The 22,241-nt window shown below is 41.9% G+C and overlaps 1 protein-coding gene across 2 annotated transcripts in view; it reads left to right on the forward strand.

The window, feature by feature from the left end:
• The window catches only part of LOC143782568 (cadherin-19-like), a 352,880-nt gene that overhangs the window by 45,216 nt on the left and 285,423 nt on the right, over positions 1–22,241 (forward strand). For both annotated transcript variants that reach the window (XM_077270123.1, XM_077270124.1), the window contains one exon: positions 4,862–5,186. In XM_077270123.1, the coding sequence (XP_077126238.1) occupies positions 4,986–5,186 (201 nt within the window). In that variant the 5' untranslated portion in view covers positions 4,862–4,985. The remainder of the gene's footprint in view (positions 1–4,861; positions 5,187–22,241) is intronic.

Here is a 22,241-nt window from a genome sequence, read left to right on the forward strand (position 1 = left end):
GTTTGCTGCAGCATCAAATATATTGGGGATTAATAACCTAAAGTCAGTTTATCTCTATTATTAAGTTTATCATTTACAGTTTACTAGCTATCGTTCTGGGCATGACATTGAAGTATGTGCCCAGTACACTATAAACTTCTACTTTGTAGAAATATAAGGAAAGGTGAATAAATAAAGTTGACTGATACCTAAATAGAGAGATAGATAAATAAATAGATAGGAACAATATTTTAAATACGTGCCTTCCTCTGGTTATAACCACTAGCAACTAGCTAACTGTCACTATGTCAGTAGTCACTAGGAACTTGCCTTTGACAAGTCTTCTCAGACATACAGTATATAGATCTGGCAACAATTAAGAGACCAATGCAAAATGTTCAGCTTGTCTGATTTTTCACTTTATAGTTATATTTTTGATTAAAATCTAAATTGTTCTTTTATTCTATAAACTTCTGACAACATGTATCCGAATTTCCAAGCAATAAATTTTGTATTATTTTCTGATAAAGAAAAATGGTCAATATAAAAAACAAACCAGTGCTTTCAGACCTCAAATAATGCAAAGAAAACAATTTCATAATCATTTAGAAACAACAATACTAATGTTTTAACTCAGGAAGAGTTCAGAAATCAATATTTTGTGGAATAACCATGATTTCTAATCACAGCTTTCATGTGTCTTGGCATGCATTCCACCAGTCTTTCACACTGCTTCTGGTGCAAAAATGTAAGCAGTTCTTTGTTTGATGGCTTGTGACTATCCATCATCCTCTTGATTATATTCCAGAGGTTTTCAATGGGGTTCAGGTCTGGAGATTGGACTGCCCATGACAGGGTTTTGATGTGGTGGTCTCTTAATTTTTGCCAGAGCTGCAGTTCCCAGCTGGCTTTTCAAAGTATAACATATAATGCTGGAATAATGCAGTCAGTGTCTGATTCATTCTGAGGTTTAGACATGAATCTATTGTCTAATTCCCATGAATTATATTACTACACAATATGCACAATATTAAGTTGCATAATTCGTCCCATGCATTACCCTAAACTCTCTTATAATACACTAGTGTCAATTCACTCTTATATTAGTATAAAATAGTTCCCTGTCGTTCCACTGCCAGGATTGACAGGGCAGCATGGTGGCTGAGTGGTTAATAGTGCAACCTTTCAGGGCTGTGGCCCGTTGTTGAAATCCCACCAAGAACAACATTTGCAATGAGTTTGCATGTTCTTCTCATCTATGCAAGGGTTTACTTCCACATTCCAAAGATCTACTGATGTTTTAATAGACAGAGCAGCGGGATGGTTACTCTGATAATAGCATCATCAGCGCTCACCATCTTGGTGCAATAGTCAAAGTATTGAAGAACCTCACATATATCAGTGATCCACACCCACTCGACAGTTGTTATTTGTGGGGGCTGAGTGTTACTCTGACTAGCATTGAGAAGCTGGAATTCGGCCACTGCCCTCTGCTGTTCATTAAGCCTTGCCAACATATGAAAGGTCAAATTCCAGCCTGTGGGCAGGTCACAAATCAGTTTGTGATGAGGCAATTTAAAGAGCTGCTGCAGCACAGCCAGACCGCTGAAAGCCTGGGATTACTTTTGGAAATGGTGCTGACACGGCGCTCCTTGGCAAATAGGTCCTGGTAAGTCAAGGTATGTTTTTAAAAACTGCTGTGCAACTAAGTTCAGCACATGGGCCATGCTTGGAACATGTACCAGCTGGCTGAGCTTTAAAGCTGCCACCAAGTTTCGCCTATTATCGCACACAACCAGACCTGGTTTGAGGTTCAGCAGGGAGAGCCACTGATCAGTCTGGTTGTGAGCTTGATCATCTAAACAGATAAGCTTCAGCAGAGCATGCTGCCGCTTAACCATGGCAATGCTTCAGAGCTCCCAGCTGGGGAGTGATGGGGAGGCTAGTTCATCTGATGAAGAGGAGGAGGAGAGACAGGAATTGAAATACGAGGAGATGGAAGTTGGGCCTGCTATTCTTTGTGTGGGTAAGATGTGTGATGTCCCAGACTTCAAAAGGTTCATCCAGTATTTCATCATTGAAATGTAGCATCCCTGTCCACAAGAACTTCTCCACATGTCTGTGGTTAGGTGAACCTTCCCTGTGACTGCATTGGCTAGAGCATGGCTAATATTTTGTAACACGTGCTTTTGCAATGCCCGAATGGCACACTGGTAAAAATAGTGGCAGCTGGGAATCAAATACCATGGGGCTGCCACCACCAAGAGGTCACAGAAGGACTCTGTGGCCACAAGCCAAAATGACAACATTTCCATGGCTAGCAATCTGGCAATATGGGTGTTTATTGTTTGGGCCTGTGGGTGGGTTGATTTTTCTGCTTCCTGTGAAATGTCTGGGGCAGGGACAACTGAATGCTGCACTGGGTCAATGAACTGGTTACTGACTGTTGTGTCTGTGCAGCCACAGCTGGTGGGCAGGAGACATCAGTGCCATGATTCATGGACAGCAGATTGGGGAGGCCATAACACAGGGAAGAGGTAATGGTTTCACCCTAAGATGCAGATTTTGTACCCTGTTGTTTTGTCTGAAGGACTTTCTGAAAAAACTACCATACAGGGGAACAACACACCCTTGGCCTGTTGTCTAGTTAAGTGGTGGGCTCTGTGGAACAATTAAAAGAGTTCTCTCTCTCGTCAAGCCACTACCTCTTCTTGCCTGTTTTCATGCTATGGATCCATCCCTCTCTGCACTGTTGTGCTCTCTAGGCATGTCACTGTGCCAGGTTGGATTAATGGCCTCTTCATCAACCATGTGGTCTTCCAATTCATCAATCTGTTCCTCTTCTGAGTTGCAATTTTAGGCTTACCTGATGGCAACTATGCATGATAATTATCCTTCACCTCTTTAGACATGAATTGACGATCCCAACATAGCATTCTCCTGGCTGTGGATGCTCAAATGTTTGTGCATCACTGCACGCCACCTCTTCATGACCCTCTTTAATGGTGCACATTGAGAGGCCTAAATAATTGCAAGGGAAACTAAACAGTTCCGCGGAGTGGCCAGCATTGGGGTTATATGTCTCCTAGGACTCTTTATAGGAGAAAGAAGGAGGACCAGGTTGAGGATTTTGAGGCCAAGGTTCTTGGCTACTGTGATTGGAATGTGTGGAAGACTTAGTGGTGCTGCTTGTTAACACACTGGAACCTTTGTCTGCCATCTAACCCAAAACATCATCGCACTTGTCTGGGTTCGACAGTGATGTAGCGCACTGACCAGACTTTGACAGAATGCTGTAACGAGATAAAGTCACCTTCTAATCTGTCACATGGCCTTGATGGGCATCATCACATCCACATCCCTGTTCTTTAATGTCACGTGGCCTCGGTGGGTGCCACCACATCCACATCCTCATTCCTTAACATCAGCCTTTCTCATATTGAATGTGTTAAGAAAAAAAATGAATGGCCTTATTTTTCACAAGTACCCTCACAGATGTGTTATGTACAAATTGTGATGCTAGTCACTTCTCACATCCAAGCCATGAGTCAGAATGATCAAGAAGTCTAAGGTCAGAAGCCAGAAGGGTACATCATAAACAGAATGAAGTGACAAAAGCATAGTCAGATAGCGTTCCGAGGTCATAGTACCGAAAGGATAACGGACCACATAAGAAGGGGTTAAACAAGTGGGGGTAATAGCGAAGTCTAAGGTCAGTCAACAGATCAAGCATACAGAACTCAAGGCACAGGAGAACAAACCTCATAAGCTGAATGTACAGAGTTCTGGGAGACAGAGCTCAATCAAGTAGCATGGCAATTACCTGGAATAATGAACACTTAGAGATAGTCGACACCTCATTGTTTCAGATTGGATAGTCAAGCATGTATGCTGCTTCCAAAGCGCTGCCAGCTATTGAACGCAGGTGAAGCCGCATGTGTTCTTTGAATTGTGCGGTTCACTGCACATTATACATTGTACGGGTGAAATTTATCGTGCTGAGGCTAACGTGTCTGCAAGATAAACAGACATGCTGCAGTCTGGAAAGACGCTCTACATGTCTGTCTCCGCAGGAGAGCCGTGAGCGTCTGTGCATGCATTGTGCGCATAGGATTTCTTGAAATCCCATATACTATGCTCTAACATCTGGACACTGCGGGTTTGATGCTGCGCAGGTATGCAGTGTCCAACCTACAGCATTTACTGATCATGTGCACATACTCTAATTTTTCCACTCTTGATTTCAGCTTACAAATACTGAGAACAAATACTGACCAAATTCTGATAATGTGAAAGTAGCCTCATACTGTAGCTGTTCTGTGCATTTGCAGTTCCTAATGGAGAAATCTCTTCCATATGCTTGGAGGATTAGTTTTTGAAAAATTTGTTTTTCAAAAGATTTAATTTTCTTTTTTTCATTTTTGTGGACGTTTTCTTGATTTCATTTTCAGCATAAAATGTATTTTTATATAAAAACTATATTTTCTAACTTTAGATAAATTTAGATTTTCTGTTTTAAAATATTAGAAATGATCAGGTTTTACTAAAAGGACATTGTTATATTCTTTAAATTAAGAGAGCAGAGGACATTGAGATATACAGACAAATGGTATGTATGAGTACAAGATACTTTTATTATGTTAGGCCTGAATATACCCATTGTACAAATGACACTGCTGGTTACAGAAAACAATACGTTTTACTGTGCTCGTGAACACATTTCAAATGAGCAGCTGCAGACTGCAACCAAAAAAAGTACATTTAAATTAATACATACATAAAGTCATAAAGTACATGTATACAATACACACTGCGATGACTTTCATAAATTTCAAATTCATATGTTTACAATCTGATTTTCATTTTTATTTGTTCATTTCAGGGTTTTGAAGACTGTGATTTTATGTGCTCCAGAAAAGAGATTGAAACATACACAATGTAAAGTGTATGTTGTTTGAAATAAATTTCGAGGATAATTTGTTTATTTGAACATTGGATTGTACAATATGAGAAACATTTCCACATGGTTTTATATATTGTTGGAGCTTAACATACTATGGCCTTGTATCATGAGTATGAACTTGTTGAACATTTATACTCAAGAAATCAAACTAGAAAACCACGTAAGGGTAAAGAGAGGATGGTCATGGGAGCCACTGCATGTCACCGAGGAGCAAGAAGTGAAAAAGCCAATGTATGTTGGGCAGGTAAGTCATGTACAGATATAACTTTAGGTTCAAGATAAAAGTTATATAAAATTAGGAAGCACACTTGCATGTTTTTACCCTATCAATGATCCCTTTTGTCATACTGAAAAAAATCTGAATTAAAGATGAACAAATTTTAGAAAAAAAATGTAGATCCTTCCAAATACTGCTTTTCTGTGATTCACTTTGTATGAATCCAGCAAAATATTGGACAGCCAACTGCCATTTTGCTAATTTGTAGGGGACTGAGAAAGGGATGAAAAAAAATATTTCTCACCTCATTGCACACCTAACCCATAACTGTAGCTCGCAGTCCCTCCAGGCTCTTTTTCAATACTTCACAATATATGATTTTTTTCCTTTTGTTACAACACCAAATAAATCTTAAGCAGCACAATATGCATTGTCTTAGCACTACAACACTGCCAAAGAGAAATTGAGCTTCCAGGCACAAGAATTGAGCACAAATGTAAAAAAAATATAAATATTTTTTAAATAAATATCACAATAGATAAGTGAATTAAAAAGGGGCTTCAAAATCGAGAGACTTAAAATAAAGGCTAATAGATTACAATTATAATACATAGTTAATAAGGGTATATACAATACATATGATTATACTAGGATACCAGCCTATCAATAGATTACCCATACATGCCACCGGTTACTACATCTCTTCTTTAATATTCATGCTGTGTATAATAAATAGCTAACCAGCATAGTGAGTATTAATAAAGTATATTATCTTTTCAAATAGAAATTTGCTGAAGCCAAACTAAGGGCCAACACCATGTTCCTCCACCTTGACGCGCGTTTTGCTTTGCTTCTTCTGTGTGCGTGGTCTGAGGTCTAGTTAGCAAATCAGGAGACAAACCTTGTATTTGGTGAGATCTCTGAGCGTGATAAGTCACATGTTAATTGCATTCAATAAATTAAGTGAATTGCTGAATTAGAATTTTAGTAGATCCATTTATCACTACTTATGGTAAAACTTCTGTACAAAATATCAGAGCCACACAAAGATAGTGTAAAGACTATTATCAGTCTCTGGGAGCCATAAAACATCGGGCTATGCATAGTATTGTACAGTAAGCATAATAAGAATAGGTCATAAAGGACCACTAGAATGTATGTATAATATACTATATACTGTCAACACCATATAAACGCACAATAGAGAAGATTTATTAATTCAGTTACACCAGTTCTTTTTCTAACAATATTATTTTTATACTGGATGCCATATTTTATGCTTCCTGACACATTTAATGAAACTAATAACAATGGGTTTAACGTTCAAGTTTGATTTAGTGTGATAACATCAATGAAAATAATAGCCTAGTGGTACTTACTAAAGCACTTAAAAAAGTAATATATGTGCCATTATGGGGAAAGAGACATACAATGTTTTTCTTGCTGCAGTAAAACGCATAGTTTGAGCACAAATTATTTTGAGCACAGGTACAAAATGTGTTGAATTATTATATCATATGACTATAAAGTATAATATTTGTTGAGTCAATTAAAACATTAGTTTAATTAAGAGAGTAACATACTCCTGGCAAACTATGCATTGCTGTTGACAAGATGGTCGTGGTATACAATGTAAAAAATATGCAAATCAGTATATCTTTATTCATTATATTTACATCATTAATTGTGATCTATGCTAAAAGTAAGAATTCAAAATGGTATAAGAAAAAGCATTAAAAATTATTATATAAAACCTTGCATCGAGGGATATGAGCTTTCACAGCCATTTGCCGTAGTCATGCATTTCATTGAAACCACCTTTCATCCAAAGCTCTATTAGATGATATATTCATAATTAAGAATAAGTATTTAAAATATTTACTTTATTATCAAAATATTTCTTGAGAAAAAAGTAAAAGCAGCAAAAGAATTGCTATGTATTCTAATAGCACTTTTACTTAATTTGACAATTTCATATTGGACCAATCTATCTCATAAAATAATTATCTTAATGAGACATTTTGCTCCTTTGTTGTTTATGTTTTCATATATTTAGCATGAACTGTACTCTAGTATGCCCTATAATTGTTCTGCCCTGCTTGCCAGCCAGAAATTAAGCAGGTTTAAGTTGTAACTAAGTGGAACATTTAATTGGACCCACAGGGTAATGGCAACAATTAATTAACTGTTTTGTTAAGGTCTGCACTAAAGAGCTAGTGCCTTTGTTCTACGCAATTAAATAGATGCCAGTGGATCTTTCCCTTGCACATATACATCAAGAGTTACTTTACAGTCTTGCTCTAAGTTATTTACCATACACATTAGCAACTTGTTAGGTCTTTAATTAGCATGTTATTTTTCAGAAATGGAGCATAATTTTTAACTATTTTAAACAAATAACAATATTTTATCTACAATTTTACAGATTATTTTCTTATTTTCAAATGAATTTTTTTCTGACTATAAATGAATGGCGATATCAAAATATTGTAGCATTATTCACCTCATTCTTTTATTGTTCTGGTTCACTGTGCAGACTGGGGACGCTAAAAAAGGAGTCACTCAAATTAACTTTTTTTTAAAGATTTAATCAAAACATTGAAGGTATTCCTTTCTTTCTTAATGACCAGAATGTCACCAGTACCTGCTTAGAGGAGTGCTAATTCAAAAAAATAAGTCCAAAAATACAATTAGGGTGCTAGACACTCAAAAATATAGCATTCGCATTTTCCAAAATAGCGGTATTTTACCGCCTAAGGATATGAAGTGATTCTAGCGGCAATATAAAATTCATGATTTTTTAATATATAATTAAAAACATAACATAGAAAGGAATGCAAAATGAAAAAAACAGGGTAGGAACAAACCTCCAAAAAGGGGTGTGCATAAGCAAAATCAGGCTGGGCCAACCTTATAATTCAATGTCCTATGACATAGGGATGTATAATAAAGCATTATCAGGCATACCAATATATTAAATTCCATCTCATTAGTGATATTGAAGATATGTAAGAGGTTTTAAAACAATATAAAGTAATTAGTGCCGGAAAGGAACCTAATTGATAAACATTAATGGACAAGCTATTGCATCGGCATGCATGATAGTAAATATTTATATGAACAACTGTAATATTGTGCATATATTAAGTCAAAAAATGCCATGAAAAAGTGAGTAGGCAAAATAATTGCATCACCTGAAAGGAATAGAGGTGCCAAGATTTAGAGGTAGGCAAGGACAGCCGCACATCCCCTACCCCCAATCAAAACATTGAAGTTATTCCTTTCTTAATTACCAGAATGCCACCAATACAATCTAGCGACTATAAAAAATATATACATATATTGATACTACAACACTAATACAGTAATAGCACAACAATGGCACACATTCAATCCCACAATTACCTAATAATATTTTCCATCCACATTACCTAATCACACACAACCAAAAACAGTCACTTCACCTAACATTCGCTTGCTCTAGATGAACACATGTGGCAACATTGGTCTGGTTTAAGGGGGTTAATGCAAGGATCCAAGTATGCAGGTGCGGGTTAATGCAGGGGTGCAGGAGTTAAGAATTCAAGTATAATGTAGGGGGTTAGGGAAGGTTACTTAGCCCATTATGCTCATCCTCTTGTGATGTTGCCATGTACAAAGATAGAGAGATCCTGGGCTGCTCTTGGGATTGTAAGCCCGGTAGAAAAGAGGCATGTGCATTGCCAGGTGTGGGGGATGATTTGCACTAAGATTCTTCCCCCCATTACGGAGAGAAATTATGTAGATTTGCAACCTCACCTGATAGAACGGGATGGTTTTGCCAACTGTCCCATTCCTGTTTACACTGCCTTAACAAATGTAATGTCCATCTGCTTTTGATATCCAGACAAGAGATCCCCCTATCCTTTATAAAGGCAAGGGAGTATCATCAAGATGCTCCATGCTGAAGCCGGATGATACTGCTTTTTTGCTTTTTCCTCTTTCCTGTACAAATATTTTTAAAGGCAGACAACATGGCTAAGTAATTTACTTTAAACAACTTTGGAAAGGGGGCTGAGTGTAATTCTTTACACAATGGTTAATGGCAGTGTCACAATACATTTGTGTGTGTTATTTTGAGTGTGTAAATATATATATATATATATATATATATATATATATATATACAGTATACTGTATATATATATATACATATAGTCATGGCCGAAGGTGTTTGCACTCTTGAAATTGTTCCGGAAAATGAAATATTTCGCCCAGAAAATGAAATATTTTGCCCAGAAAATGTTTTCAATTACTGTATATGTTGTGAATTCTGCTTTTGGGTTCCCTCTGGTGGTTGTTGATAGTAATGCAGTTGTCCCTGGGTTGCAATCCTGGGCAGGTGTTCCTGCTGATTGCAGCTCTGACTGGGATATTTAGGTGTGCAGGATTCATTAGCCCTTGCCAGTTGTCCATTGTTCTTGGAGGTTTTGCATCTCTGTCTGGTTCCTCCTGCCCTGCTGCTAATTCAGCAAAGATAAGTGTCTGGTTTTTGTTTCTACAGCACACATGCTGTGTGCTTTACAATTCAGTGCTATTCATGGTTTTTTCTTGTCCAGCTTAGACTGTGTTTGGATATTTTCAGTCAAGTTGGATTCTCAGGAGAAGCAGATATACATTCCATGTCTTTAGTTAGATGTGGAATTTTTGTATTATCTGCCGTGGATATTTTTAGGGTTTTAATACTGACCGCTTAGTATTCTGTCCTATCCTTTCCTATTTAGCTAGCGTGGCCTCTTTTGCTAAATCCTGATTTCTGCCTGCGGGTGTCTTTTCCTCTAATACTCACAGTCAATATTTGTGGGGGGCTGCCTATCCTTTGGGGTTCTGCTCTGAGGCAAGATAGAATTCCCATTTCCATCTATAGGGGTATTTAGTCCTCCGGCTGTGTCGAGGTGTCTAGGATGTGTTAGGTACACCCCACGGCTACTTCTAGTTGCGGTGTCAGTTTAGGGTTTGCGGTCAGTACAGGTTCCACCTTCTCCTGAGAACGTCCCATGCGGCTCCAAGGTCACCAGATCATAACAGTACATCTGGCCATCAATGAGTTAAATGCATCTCAGAAGAAGGGAAGAAAGGTGTTGAGCCATTTTTTTTTGTAGCCTGCTTTGTCTTTTCTTCCCTCTTTTTCTCTGGGTGACTGAGGAGTCTTGTGCTAGCATGGATGTTCAGGGATTAGCTTCTCGTGTAGACCAGCTTGCTGCTAGGGTACAGAGTATTTCTGATTATATTGTTCAGACTCCAGTTTTAGAGCCTAAGATTCCTTCTCCTGATTTGTTTTTTGGGGACAGGTCCAAATTTTTGAGTTTTAAAAACAACTGTAAACTGTTTTTTGCTCTGAGACCTCAATCCTCTGGTGATTCCATTCAGCAGGTTAAAATTGTCATCTCCCTGCTGCGTGGCGATCCTCAGGATTGGGCATTTTCCCTGGAATCTGGGAATCTGGCCTTGCTTAATGTAGATGCCTTTTTTCAGGCTTTAGGATTATTATATGATGAACCAAATTCTGTGGATCAAGCGGACAAGACCTTGTTGGCCCTGTCTCAGGGTCAAGAAGCCGCAGAATTGTATTGTCAGAAGTTTAGAAAATGGTCTGTGTTGACCAAATGGAATGATGATGCTTTGGCGGCAATTTTCAGAAAGGGTCTTTCTGAATCCGTTAAAGATGTTATGGTGGGGTTTCCCACGCCTTTCGGTCTGAGTGATTCTGTGTCTCTGGCCATTCAGATTGATCGGCGCTTGCGGGAGCGCAGAACTGTGCGCGCTGTGGCGTTGTCCTCAGAGCAGATGCCTGAGCCAATGCAGTGTGATAGGATTCTGTCTAGAATGGAGCAACGGCGATTCAGACGTCAGAATAGGTTGTTTTTTTATTGTGGCAATGCTTCTCATGTCATTTCAGTCTGCCCTAAGCATACCAAGAGGATCGCTAGTTCATTTACCATCAGTACTGTACAACCTAAATTTCTGTTATCTGTGTCCTTGATTTGCTCATTGTCATCATTTTCTGTCATGGCGTTTGTGGATTCAGGCGCCGCTTTGAACTTAATGGACTTTGAGTTTGCCAGGCATTGTGGTTTTCCCTTACAGTCTTTGCAGAACCCTATTCCTTTAAGGGGGATCGATGCTACACCTTTGGCTAAAAATAAGCCCCAGTTCTGGACACAGGTGACCATGTGCATGGCGCCAGCCCATCAGGAAGATTGTCGATTTCTGGTGTTGCATAATTTGCATGATGCTATCGTGCTGGGTTTTCCGTGGTTGCAGGTACATAATCCTGTGTTGTATTGGAAGTCTATGTCTGTGACTAGTTGGGGATGTCAGGGGGTTCATAATGAAGTTCCTTTGATGTCAATCTCCTCTTCTTCCTCTTCTGAAATTCCAGAGTTTTTGTCTGATTTTCAGGATGTATTCGATGAGCCCAAGTCCAGTTCCCTTCCACCGCATAGGGACTGTGATTGTGCTATTGACTTGATTCCAGGCTGTAAGTTTCCTAAGGGCCGACTTTTCAACCTGTCTGTGCCTGAACATACCGCCATGCATAGTTATGTTAAGGAGTCTTTGGAGAAAGGGCATATTCGGCCATCTTCTTCACCGTTGGGAGCAGGATTTTTTTTTGTTGCCAAGAAGGATGGTTCCTTGAGACCCTGTATTGATTATTGCCGCTTGAATAAGATCACGGTCAAATTTCAATACCCTTTACCTCTGCTTTCCGATTTGTTTGCTAGGATTAAGGGGGCTAGTTGGTTTACGAAGATTGACCTTCAGGGGGCATATAATCTTGTTTGTATTAAGCAGGGTGATGAATGGAAAACTGCGTTTAATACGCCCGAAGGCCATTTTGAATACCTTGTGATGCCATTCGGGCTCTCTAATGCTCCAACTGTTTTTCAGTCCTTCATGCACGATATCTTCCAGACTTACCTTGATAAATTCATGATTGTATATTTGGATGACATTTTAATTTTTTCCGATGATTGGGAGTCTCATGTGAAACAGGTCAGGATGGTATTTCAGATCCTTCGAGATAATGCTCTGTTTGTGAAGGGGTCTAAGTGTCTCTTTGGAGTGCAGAAGGTTTCTTTTTTGGGCTTCATTTTTTCTCCCTCATCTATAGAGATGGATCCGGTTAAGGTTCAGACCATTCATGATTGGATTCAACCCACATCCGTGAAGAGCCTTCAGAAATTTTTGGGCTTTGATAATTTTTATCGCCGTTTCATTGCTAACTTCTCCAGTGTGGTTAAACCCTTGACCGATTTGACAAAGAAAGGCGCTGATGTGACGAATTGGTCCTCTGCGGCTGTCTCTGCTTTTCAGGAGCTTAAATGCCTATTTACTTCTGCCCCGGTGTTGCATCAACCGGATGTTTCTCTTCCGTTTCAGGTTGAGGTTGTCGCTTCTGAGATTGGGGCAGGGGCCGTTTTGTCTCAGAGGGATCCTGTTGGTTCCTTGATGAAACTGTGTGCCTTCTTTTCCCGTAAGTTTTCGCCTGCTGAAAGCAATTATGATGTCGGCAATCGGGAGTTGTTGGCTATGAAGTGGGCATTTGAGGAGTGGCGACATTGGCTTGAGGGAGCTAAGCACTGTATTGTGGTCTTGACTGATCATAAAAATCTGATTTACCTCGAGTCTGCCAGACGGCTGAATCCTAGACAGGCTCGATGGTCCTTGTTTTTTTCCCGTTTTGATTTTGTGGTCTCGTATCTTCCGGGTTCTAAGAATATTAAGGCTGATGCCCTCTCTAGGAGTTTTTTGCCTGATTCTCCTGAGGTCCTTGAACCGGTCGGCATTCTGAAAGAAGGGGTGGTCCTTTCTGCCATTTCCCCTGATTTACGATGGGTTCTTCAGGAATTTCAGGCTGACAAGCCTGACCGCTGTCCAGTGGGGAAACTGTTTGTTCCTGATAGATGGACTAGTAGAGTGATTTCTGAGGTTCATTGTTCTGTGTTGGCTGGCCATCCTGGTATTTTTGGTACCAGAGAATTGGTTGGTAGGTCCTTTTGGTGGCCTTCTTTGTCACGTGATGTGCGTTCTTTTGTGCAGTCCTGTGGGACTTGTGCGCGGGCCAAGCCTTGTTGTTCCCATGCTAGTGGGTTGCTTTTGCCCTTGCCAGTCCCTGAGAGGCCCTGGACGCATATTTCTATGGATTTTATTTCTGATCTTCCAGTTTCCCAGAAGATGTCGGTCATCTGGGTTGTTTGTGACCGGTTCTCTAAGATGGTCCATTTGGTGCCTTTGCCTAAATTGCCTTCCTCTTCTGATTTGGTTCCGTTGTTTTTTCAGCATGTGGTTCGTTTGCATGGTATTCCGGAGAATATTGTGTCCGACAGAGGTTCCCAGTTTGTTTCTAGGTTTTGGCGGGCCTTTTGTGCTAGGCTGGGCATTGATTTGTCTTTTTCTTCCGCATTTCATCCTCAGACAAATGGCGAGACCGAGCGAACTAATCAGACTTTAGAAACTTATCTGAGATGCTTTGTGTCTGCTGATCAGGATGATTGGGTGGCTTTCTTGCCATTGGCCAAGTTTGCCCTTAATAATCGGGCTAGTTCGGGTACCTTGGTTTCGCCCTTCTTTTGTAATTTTAGTTTTCATCCTTGTTTTTCTTCGGGGCAGGTTGAGCCTTCTGACTGTTCTGGTGTGGATTCTGTGGTTGACAGGTTGCAGCAGATTTGGGCTCATGTGGTGGACAATTTGGTATTGTCTCAGGAGGAGGCTCAACGTTTTGCTAACCGTCGTAGGTGTGTTGGTTCCCGGCTTCGGGTTGGGGATTTGGTCTGGTTGTCTTCCCGTCATGTTCCTATGAAGGTTTCTTCCCCTAAGTTTAAGCCTCGCTTTATTGGTCCTTATAGGATTTCTGAGATTATTAATCATGTGTCTTTTCGATTGGCCCTTCCGGCTTCTTTTGCTATCCATAATGTCTTCCATAGATCTTTATTGCGGAAATATGTGGTGCCCGTTGTTCCCTCTGTTGATCCTCCGGCCCCTGTGTTGGTTGATGGGGAGTTGGAGTATGTGGTTGAGAAGATTTTGGATTCTCGCTTTTCGAGGCGGAGGCTTCAGTACCTTGTGAAATGGAAGGGTTATGGCCAGGAGGATAATTCTTGGGTTTTTGCCTCTGATGTCCATGCTGCTGATTTGGTCCGTGCCTTTCATCTGGCTCGTCCTGATCAGCCTGGGGGCTCTGGTGAGGGTTCGGTGACCCCTCCTCACGGGGAGGGTACTGTTGTGAATTCTGCTCTTGGGTTCCCTCCGGTGGTTGTTGATAGTAATGCAGTTGTCCCTGGGTTGCAATCCTGGGTAGGTGTCCCTGCTGATTGCAGCTCTGACTGGGATATTTAGGTGTGCAGGATTCATTAGCCCTTGCCAGTTGTCCATTGTTCTTATGTAGATTTGCAACCTCAACTGATAGAACGGGATGGTTTTGCCAACTGTCCCATTCCTGTTTACACTGCCTTAACAAATGTAATGTCCATCTGCTTTTGATATCCAGACAAGAGATCCCCCTATCCTTTATAATGGCAAGGGAGTATCATCAAGATGCTCCATGCTGAAGCCGGATGATACTGCTTTTTTGCTTTTTCCTCTTTCCTGTACAAATATTTTTAAAGGCAGACAACATGGCTAAGTAATTTACTTTAAACAACTTTGGAAAGGGGGCTGAGTGTAATTCTTTACACAATGGTTAATGGCAGTGTCACAATACATTTGTGTGTGTTATTTTGAGTGTGTAAATATATATATATATATATATATATATATATATATATATATATATATATATATACAGTATACTGTATATATATATACATATAGTCATGGCCGAAGGTGTTTGCACTCTTGAAATTGTTCCGGAAAATGAAATATTTCGCCCAGAAAATGAAATATTTTGCCCAGAAAATGTTTTCAATTACTGTATATGTTGTGAATTCTGCTTTTGGGTTCCCTCTGGTGGTTGTTGATAGTAATGCAGTTGTCCCTGGGTTGCAATCCTGGGCAGGTGTTCCTGCTGATTGCAGCTCTGACTGGGATATTTAGGTGTGCAGGATTCATTAGCCCTTGCCAGTTGTCCATTGTTCTTGGAGGTTTTGCATCTCTGTCTGGTTCCTCCTGCCCTGCTGCTAATTCAGCAAAGATAAGTGTCTGGTTTTTGTTTCTACAGCACACATGCTGTGTGCTTTACAATTCAATGCTATTCATGGTTTTTTCTTGTCCAGCTTAGACTGTGTTTGGATATTTTCAGTCAAGTTGGATTCTCAGGAGAAGCAGATATACATTCCATGTCTTTAGTTAGATGTGGAATTTTTGTATTATCTGCTGTGGATATTTTTAGGGTTTTAATACTGACCGCTTAGTATTCTGTCCTATCCTTTCCTATTTAGCTAGCGTGGCCTCTTTTGCTAAATCCTGATTTCTGCCTGCGGGTGTCTTTTCCTCTAATACTCACAGTCAATATTTGTGGGGGGCTGCCTATCCTTTGGGGTTCTGCTCTGAGGCAAGATAGAATTCCCATTTCCATCTATAGGGGTATTTAGTCCTCCGGCTGTGTCGAGGTGTCTAGGATGTGTTAGGTACACCCCACGGCTACTTCTAGTTGCGGTGTCAGTTTAGGGTTTGCGGTCAGTACAGGTTCCACTGTTGTGAACTCCGTTTTCAGGCTCCCTCTTGTGGTCACAGATGGTATTGTGTGACTTTGGTTTTTTGGCTCCCCCTGGTGGTTTGGTTTATTATCCTGTGGGTCTGCTGGATCAGCTGCCTCGTTATTCACCAGGGAGGCTCCTATTTAGCCCTGCTTCATTTCCACTTGTTGCCGGCTGTCAATGTATTCAGTGCTATTCTGATTACTCCTGATTATCTCATTTTCTGCCTCTTCAGGATAAGCTAAGTTCTGTTTGAATATTTTTTGCTCATCTGCCTGCAATATGATTTCTGTGTATGATGAGTCTAGTCCAGCTTGCTAACATGTGATTTCTTTTTTCTGGTAAGCTCTGGGGTACGGAGTTGCTTCCCCCGCACCGTTAGTTGGAGCGGGGGCTCGAGCAATCTCTGTGTGGATATTTTGAATAGGGTTTTTCATTGACCGCACAGTTCTCTTCCTATTTTCGGCTATCTAGTATTAGCGGGCCTCATTTGCTAAATCTGATTTCATCTCTGCGTTTGTGCTTTCCCCTTAACTCACCGTTAATATTTGTGGGGGGCTATTCTACATCTTTGGGGTATTCCACTGAGGCAAGTGAGGACTTACTTTCTCTCTAGGAATAGTCAGTTTCTCAGGCCGTGACGAGACGTCTAGGATTTTTTAGGTAACGTTCCACGGCTGCCTATAGTTGTTTGCGGATAGCATCAGGTTGCGGTCAATCTAGTTACCACTTCCCCAGAGCTAGTAGTCTGTTCAGTTACTTAGCTAGTCTGACCTGTGATCCTTGTCACTAGGATCATAACAGTACAGCCGGCCGGTAAAGTGTTAATTGCATGGCAGAAGCAGGAGAAAAGAAGCTTGGAGATATTTTTTTTTTTTTTTTTTGCTGTCGTGTGTCTAGCTGCTGTGTGTCTAGCTTCTCTCCTCCTCTTAATCTTGGTGTGGCTCTGAGTTCAGCTGCTGATATGGATATCCACAGTTTAGCCTCCAGTGTAGATCATCTTGCTGCAAGGGTACAAAGTATTCAGGATTTTGTTGTGCACAGTCCTATGTCAGAGCCTAGAATACGTATTCCGGAGTTGTTTTCTGGAGATAGATCTAGGTTCCTGAATTTTAAGAACAATTGTAAATTGTTTCTTTCTTTGAAACCTCGTTCCTCTGGGGATTCTGTTCAGCAAGTTAAGATTATTATTTCTTTCTTGCGTGGCGACCCTCAAGATTGGGCCTTCGCATTGGCGCCAGGGCATCCTGCATTGCTCAGTGTGGATGCGTTTTTTCTGGCCCTTGGATTGCTCTATGAGGAACCTAATCTTGAGAACCAGGCTGAAAAAGCATTGTTGGCCCTCTCTCAGGGGCAAGATGATGCAGAGGTGTACTGCCAGAAATTTCGGAAATGGTCGGTGCTTACTCAATGGAACGGGTGTGCCCTGGCTGCAAATTTCAGAAAAGGTCTTTCTGAAGCCATTAAGAATGTCATGGTGGGGTTCCCTATGCCTGCAGGTCTGAATGAGTCAATGACTCTGGCCATTCAGATTGATCGGCGTTTGCGGGAGCGCAAACCTGCGCACCATTTGGCGGTGTCTTCTGAACAGACACCTGAGTCTATGCAATGTGATAGAATTCTGACCAGAAGTGAACGGCAAAATTATAGACGGCAAAATGGGTTGTGCTTTTACTGTGGTGACTCAGCTCATGTTATCTCAGCATGCTCTAAGCGCACAAAAAAGATTGACAAATCTGTCACCATCGGTACTTTACAGCCTAAGTTTATTTTGTCTGTTACCCTGATTTGTTCACTGTCATCTTACCCGGTTATGGCTTTTGTGGATTCAGGTGCTGCCCTGAGTCTGATGGATTTGTCATTTGCCAGGCGCTGTGGTTTTGTTTTGGAGCCTTTAAAATTCCCTATTCCACTAAGGGGAATTGATGCTACACCATTGGCTACGAATAAACCTCAGTACTGGACACAAGTGACCATGTGGTGTCAATTGCTTCATCCACTCCTTCTGAGGTCCCTGCATTTTTGTCAGATTACCAGGATGTATTTGATGAGCCCAAACTCAGTTCTCTACCTCCTCATAGGGATTGTGATTGTGCTATAAATTTGATTCCTGGTAGTAAGTTTCCTAAGGGACGACTTTTCAATTTGTCAGTGCCGGAGCATGCTGCTATGCGGAGTTATATAAAGGAGTCTTTGGAGAAAGGACTTATTTGCCCCTCCTCCTCCCCTCTTGGTGCGGGGTTCTTTTTTGTGGCTAAGAAGGATGGTTCCTTGAGACCTTGTATTGATTATCGCCTTCTAAACAAAATCACGGTCAAATTTCAGTATCTTTTGCCATTGTTATCTGATCTGTTTGCTCGCATTAGGGGGTCTAGTTGGTTCACCAAGATAGATCTTCGTGGTGCGTATAACCTTGTGCGTATTAAGCAGGGTGATGAATGGAAAACTGCATTTAATACGCCCGAAGGCCATTTTGAGTACTTGGTGATGCCTTTTGGACTTTCTAACGCTCCTTCTGTCTTTCAGTCCTTTATGCACGACATCTTCCGCGAATATCTGGATAAATTTATGATTGTGTATCTGGATGATATTCTGTTTTTTTCGGATGATTGGGAGTCCCATGTTAAGCAGGTCAGGATGGTGTTTCAGGTCCTGCGTGCCAATGCTTTATTTGTGAAGGGCTCAAAATGTCTTTTTGGAGTCCAGAAGGTCTCTTTTTTGGGTTTCATTTTTTCTCCTTCTTCTATTGAGATGGACCCAGTCAAGGTTCAGGCTATTCATGACTGGACTCAGCCTACATCTGTTAAGAGTCTTCAGAAGTTATTGAGCTTTGCTAATTTTTACCGTCGCTTCATCGCTAATTTTTCTGGTGTTGTTAAGCCATTGACGGATTTGACCAAGAAGGGTTCTGATGTTACTAATTGGTCTCCTGCGACTGTGGAGGCCTTTCGGGAGCTGAAGCGCTGGTTTTCTTCGGCTCCGGTCTTATGTCAGCCAGACGTCTCCCTTCCTTTCCAGGTCAAGGTTGATACTTCTGAGATTGGAGCGGGGGCTGTTTTGTCGCAGAGAAGCTCTGATGGCTCTGTGATGAAGCCATGTGCTTTCTTTTCAAGAAATTTTTCGCCTGCCGAGCGGAATTATGATGTTGGTAATCGGGAGTTGTTGGCTATGAAGTGGGCATTTGAGGAGTGGCGACATTGGCTCGAGGGAGCTAAGCATCGTGTGGTGGTCTTGACTGATCACAAGAATTTGATTTATCTCGAGTCGGCCAAGCGGCTGAATCCTAGACAGGCTCGTTGGTCGTTGTTTTTCTCTCGTTTTGATTTCGTGGTCTCATACCTGCCTGGTTCGAAGAATGTGAAGGCTGATTCTCTTTCTAGGAGTTTTGTGCCTGACTCTCCTGGTGATTCAGAGCCAGCTGGTATCCTCAGAGAAGGGGTGATTTTGTCTGCCATCTCCCCAGATTTGCGACGAGTGCTGCAGGAGTTTCAGGTGGATAGACCTGACCGTTGTCCACCGGAGAGACTGTTTGTCCCGGATAGATGGACCAGCAGAGTTATTTCCGAGGTTCATTCTTCGGTGTTGGCAGGCCATCCTGGGATTTTTGGTACCAGAGATTTGGTGGCTAGGTCCTTCTGGTAGCCTTCCTTGTCGCAGGATGTGCGTTCCTTTGTGCAGTCTTGTGGAATTTGTGCTCGGGCTAAGCCTTGCTGTTCTCGTGCCAGTGGCTTGTTGTTGCCTTTTCCTGTCCCGAAGAGGCCTTGGACGCACATTTCCATTGATTTTATTTCAGATCTCCCTGTCTCTCAGAGAATGTCGGTCATTTGGGTGGTGTGTGATCGTTTTTCTAAAATGGTCCATTTGGTGCCCTTGCCTAAGTTGCCTTCCTCCTCCGAGTTGGTTCCTCTGTTTTTTCAAAATGTGGTTCGTTTGCACGGGATCCCTGAAAATATTGTTTCCGACAGAGGATCCCAGTTTGTGTCTAGATTTTGGCGGACCTTTTGTGCTAAGATGGGCATTAATTTGTCTTTTTCGTCGGCCTTCCATCCTCAGACGAATGGCCAAACCGAGCGCACTAATCAGACTTTGGAAACCTATTTAAGATGTTTTGTTTCTGCTGATCAGGATGACTGGGTGACTTTTTTGCCATTGGCCGAGTTTGCCCTTAATAATCGGGCTAGATCTGCTACTTTGGTTTTGCCTTTTTTTTGTAATTCAGGGTTTCATCCTCGTTTTTCCTCGGGTCAGGTGGAGTCTTCTGACTGTCCTGGAGTGGATGTTGTGGTGGATAGGTTGCATCAGATTTGGAATCATGTGGTGGACAATTTGAAGCTGTCACAAGAGAAGGCTCAGCGCTTTGCCAACCGCCGTCGCTGTGTGGGTCCCCAACTTCGCGTTGGGGATTTGGTGTGGTTGTCTTCTCGCTTTGTTCCTATGAAGGTCTCCTCTCCTAAGTTTAAGCCTCGGTTTATCTGTCCTTATAAGATTTTGGAAGTCCTTAACCCTGTGTCATTTCGTTTGGACCTCCCGGCATCGTTTGCTATTCATAATGTGTTCCATCGGTCGTTGTTGCGGAGGTATGTGGTGCCTGTGGTTCCTTCGGTTGAGCCTCCTGCCCCTGTGCTGGTTGAGGGAGAATTGCAATACGTGGTGGAGAAGATCTTGGATTCTCGTATTTCTAGACGGAGGCTTCAGTATTTGGTTAAGTGAAAAGGCTATGGTCAGGAGGAAAATTCCTGGGTTGTCGCCTCTGATGTTCCTGCGGCCGATTTGGTTCGTGCCTTCCATGTGGCTCACCCTGATCGCCCTGGGGGTTTTGATGAGGGTTCGGTGACCCCTCCTCAAGGGGGGGTACTGTTGTGAACTCCATTTTCAGGCTCCCTCTTGTGGTCACAGATGGTATTGTGTGACTTTGGTTTTTTGGCTCCCCCTGGTGGTTTGGTTTATTATCCTGCGGGTCTGCTGGATCAGCTGCCTCGTTATTCACCAGGGAGGCTCCTATTTAGCCCTGCTTCATTTCCACTTGTTGCCGGCTGTCAATGTATTCAGTGCTATTCTGATTACTCCTGATTATCTCGTTTTCTGCCTCTTCAGGATAAGCTAAGTTCTGTTTGAATATTTTTTGCTCATCTGCCTGCAATATGATTTCTGTGTATGATGAGTCTAGTCCAGCTTGCTAACATGTGATTTCTTTTTTCTGGTAAGCTCTGGGGTACGGAGTTGCTTTCCCCGCACCGTTAGTTGGTGCGGGGGCTCAAGCAATCTCTGCGTGGATATTTTGAATAGGGTTTTTCATTGACCGCACAGTTCTCTTCCTATTTTCTGCTATCTAGTATTAGCGGGCCTCATTTGCTAAATCTGATTTCATCTCTGCGTTTGTGCTTTCCCCTTAACTCACCGTTAATATTTGTGGGGGGCTATTCTATATCTTTGGGGTCTTCCACTGAGGCAAGTGAGGACTTACTTTCTCTCTAGGAATAGTCATTTTCTCAGGCCGTGACGAGACGTCTAGGATTTTTTAGGTAACGTTCCACGGCTGCCTATAGTTGTTTGCGGATAGGATCTGGTTGCGGTCAATCTAGTTACCATTTCCCCAGAGCTAGTATTCTGTTCAGTTACTTAGCTAGTCTGACCTGCGATCCTTGCCACTAGGATCATAACATTCCACCTTCTCCTGAGAACGTCCCATGCGGCTCCAAGGTCACCAGATCATAACAATTATACATATTTTCTTTCATATAATGTTAGAGTTGGACGAGACCTCAAGGGCCATCGTGTCCAATCCCCTGCTCGATGCAGGATTCATTAAACCATCTCAGTCACACATCTGTCCAGCCTCTGTTTGAAGACTTCCATTGAAGAAAAACTTAACTCCTTTCTGACCTCGGACGGGATAGTACGTCCGAGGTCAGAAGCCCCTCTTTGATGCAGGCTCCGGCGGTGAGCCCGCATCAAAGCCGGGACATGTCCCGGCATGGGCAGAATCGCGATCTTCCCATGCCTATTAACTAGTTAAATGCCGCTGTCAAACGCAGACAGCGGCATTTAACTACCGCATCCGGCCGGGCGGCCAGAAATGACGGCATCGCCGACCCCCGTCACATGATCGGAGGTCGGCGATGCTTCAGTATTGTAACCATAGAGGTCCTTGAGACCTCTATTGTTACTGATCCCCGGCAGCTGTGAGTGCCACCCTGTGGTCGGCGCTCACAGCACACCAGATTTTCTGCTGCATAGCAGCGAAAAGCAGATCGCTGCTGTCTAGCAGAGCCAATCGTGCTGTACCTGCTTCTAGCCTCCCATGGAGGCTTTTGAAGCATGGCAAAAGTTAAAAAAAAGTTACAAAAAATTTGAAAAAAATAAAAAAAATAAAAGTTTAAATCACCCCTCTTTCGCCCCAATCAAA

This window comes from Ranitomeya variabilis, chromosome 6 (assembly GCF_051348905.1).
Source record: "Ranitomeya variabilis isolate aRanVar5 chromosome 6, aRanVar5.hap1, whole genome shotgun sequence".
NCBI lineage: Eukaryota > Metazoa > Chordata > Amphibia > Anura > Dendrobatidae > Ranitomeya > Ranitomeya variabilis.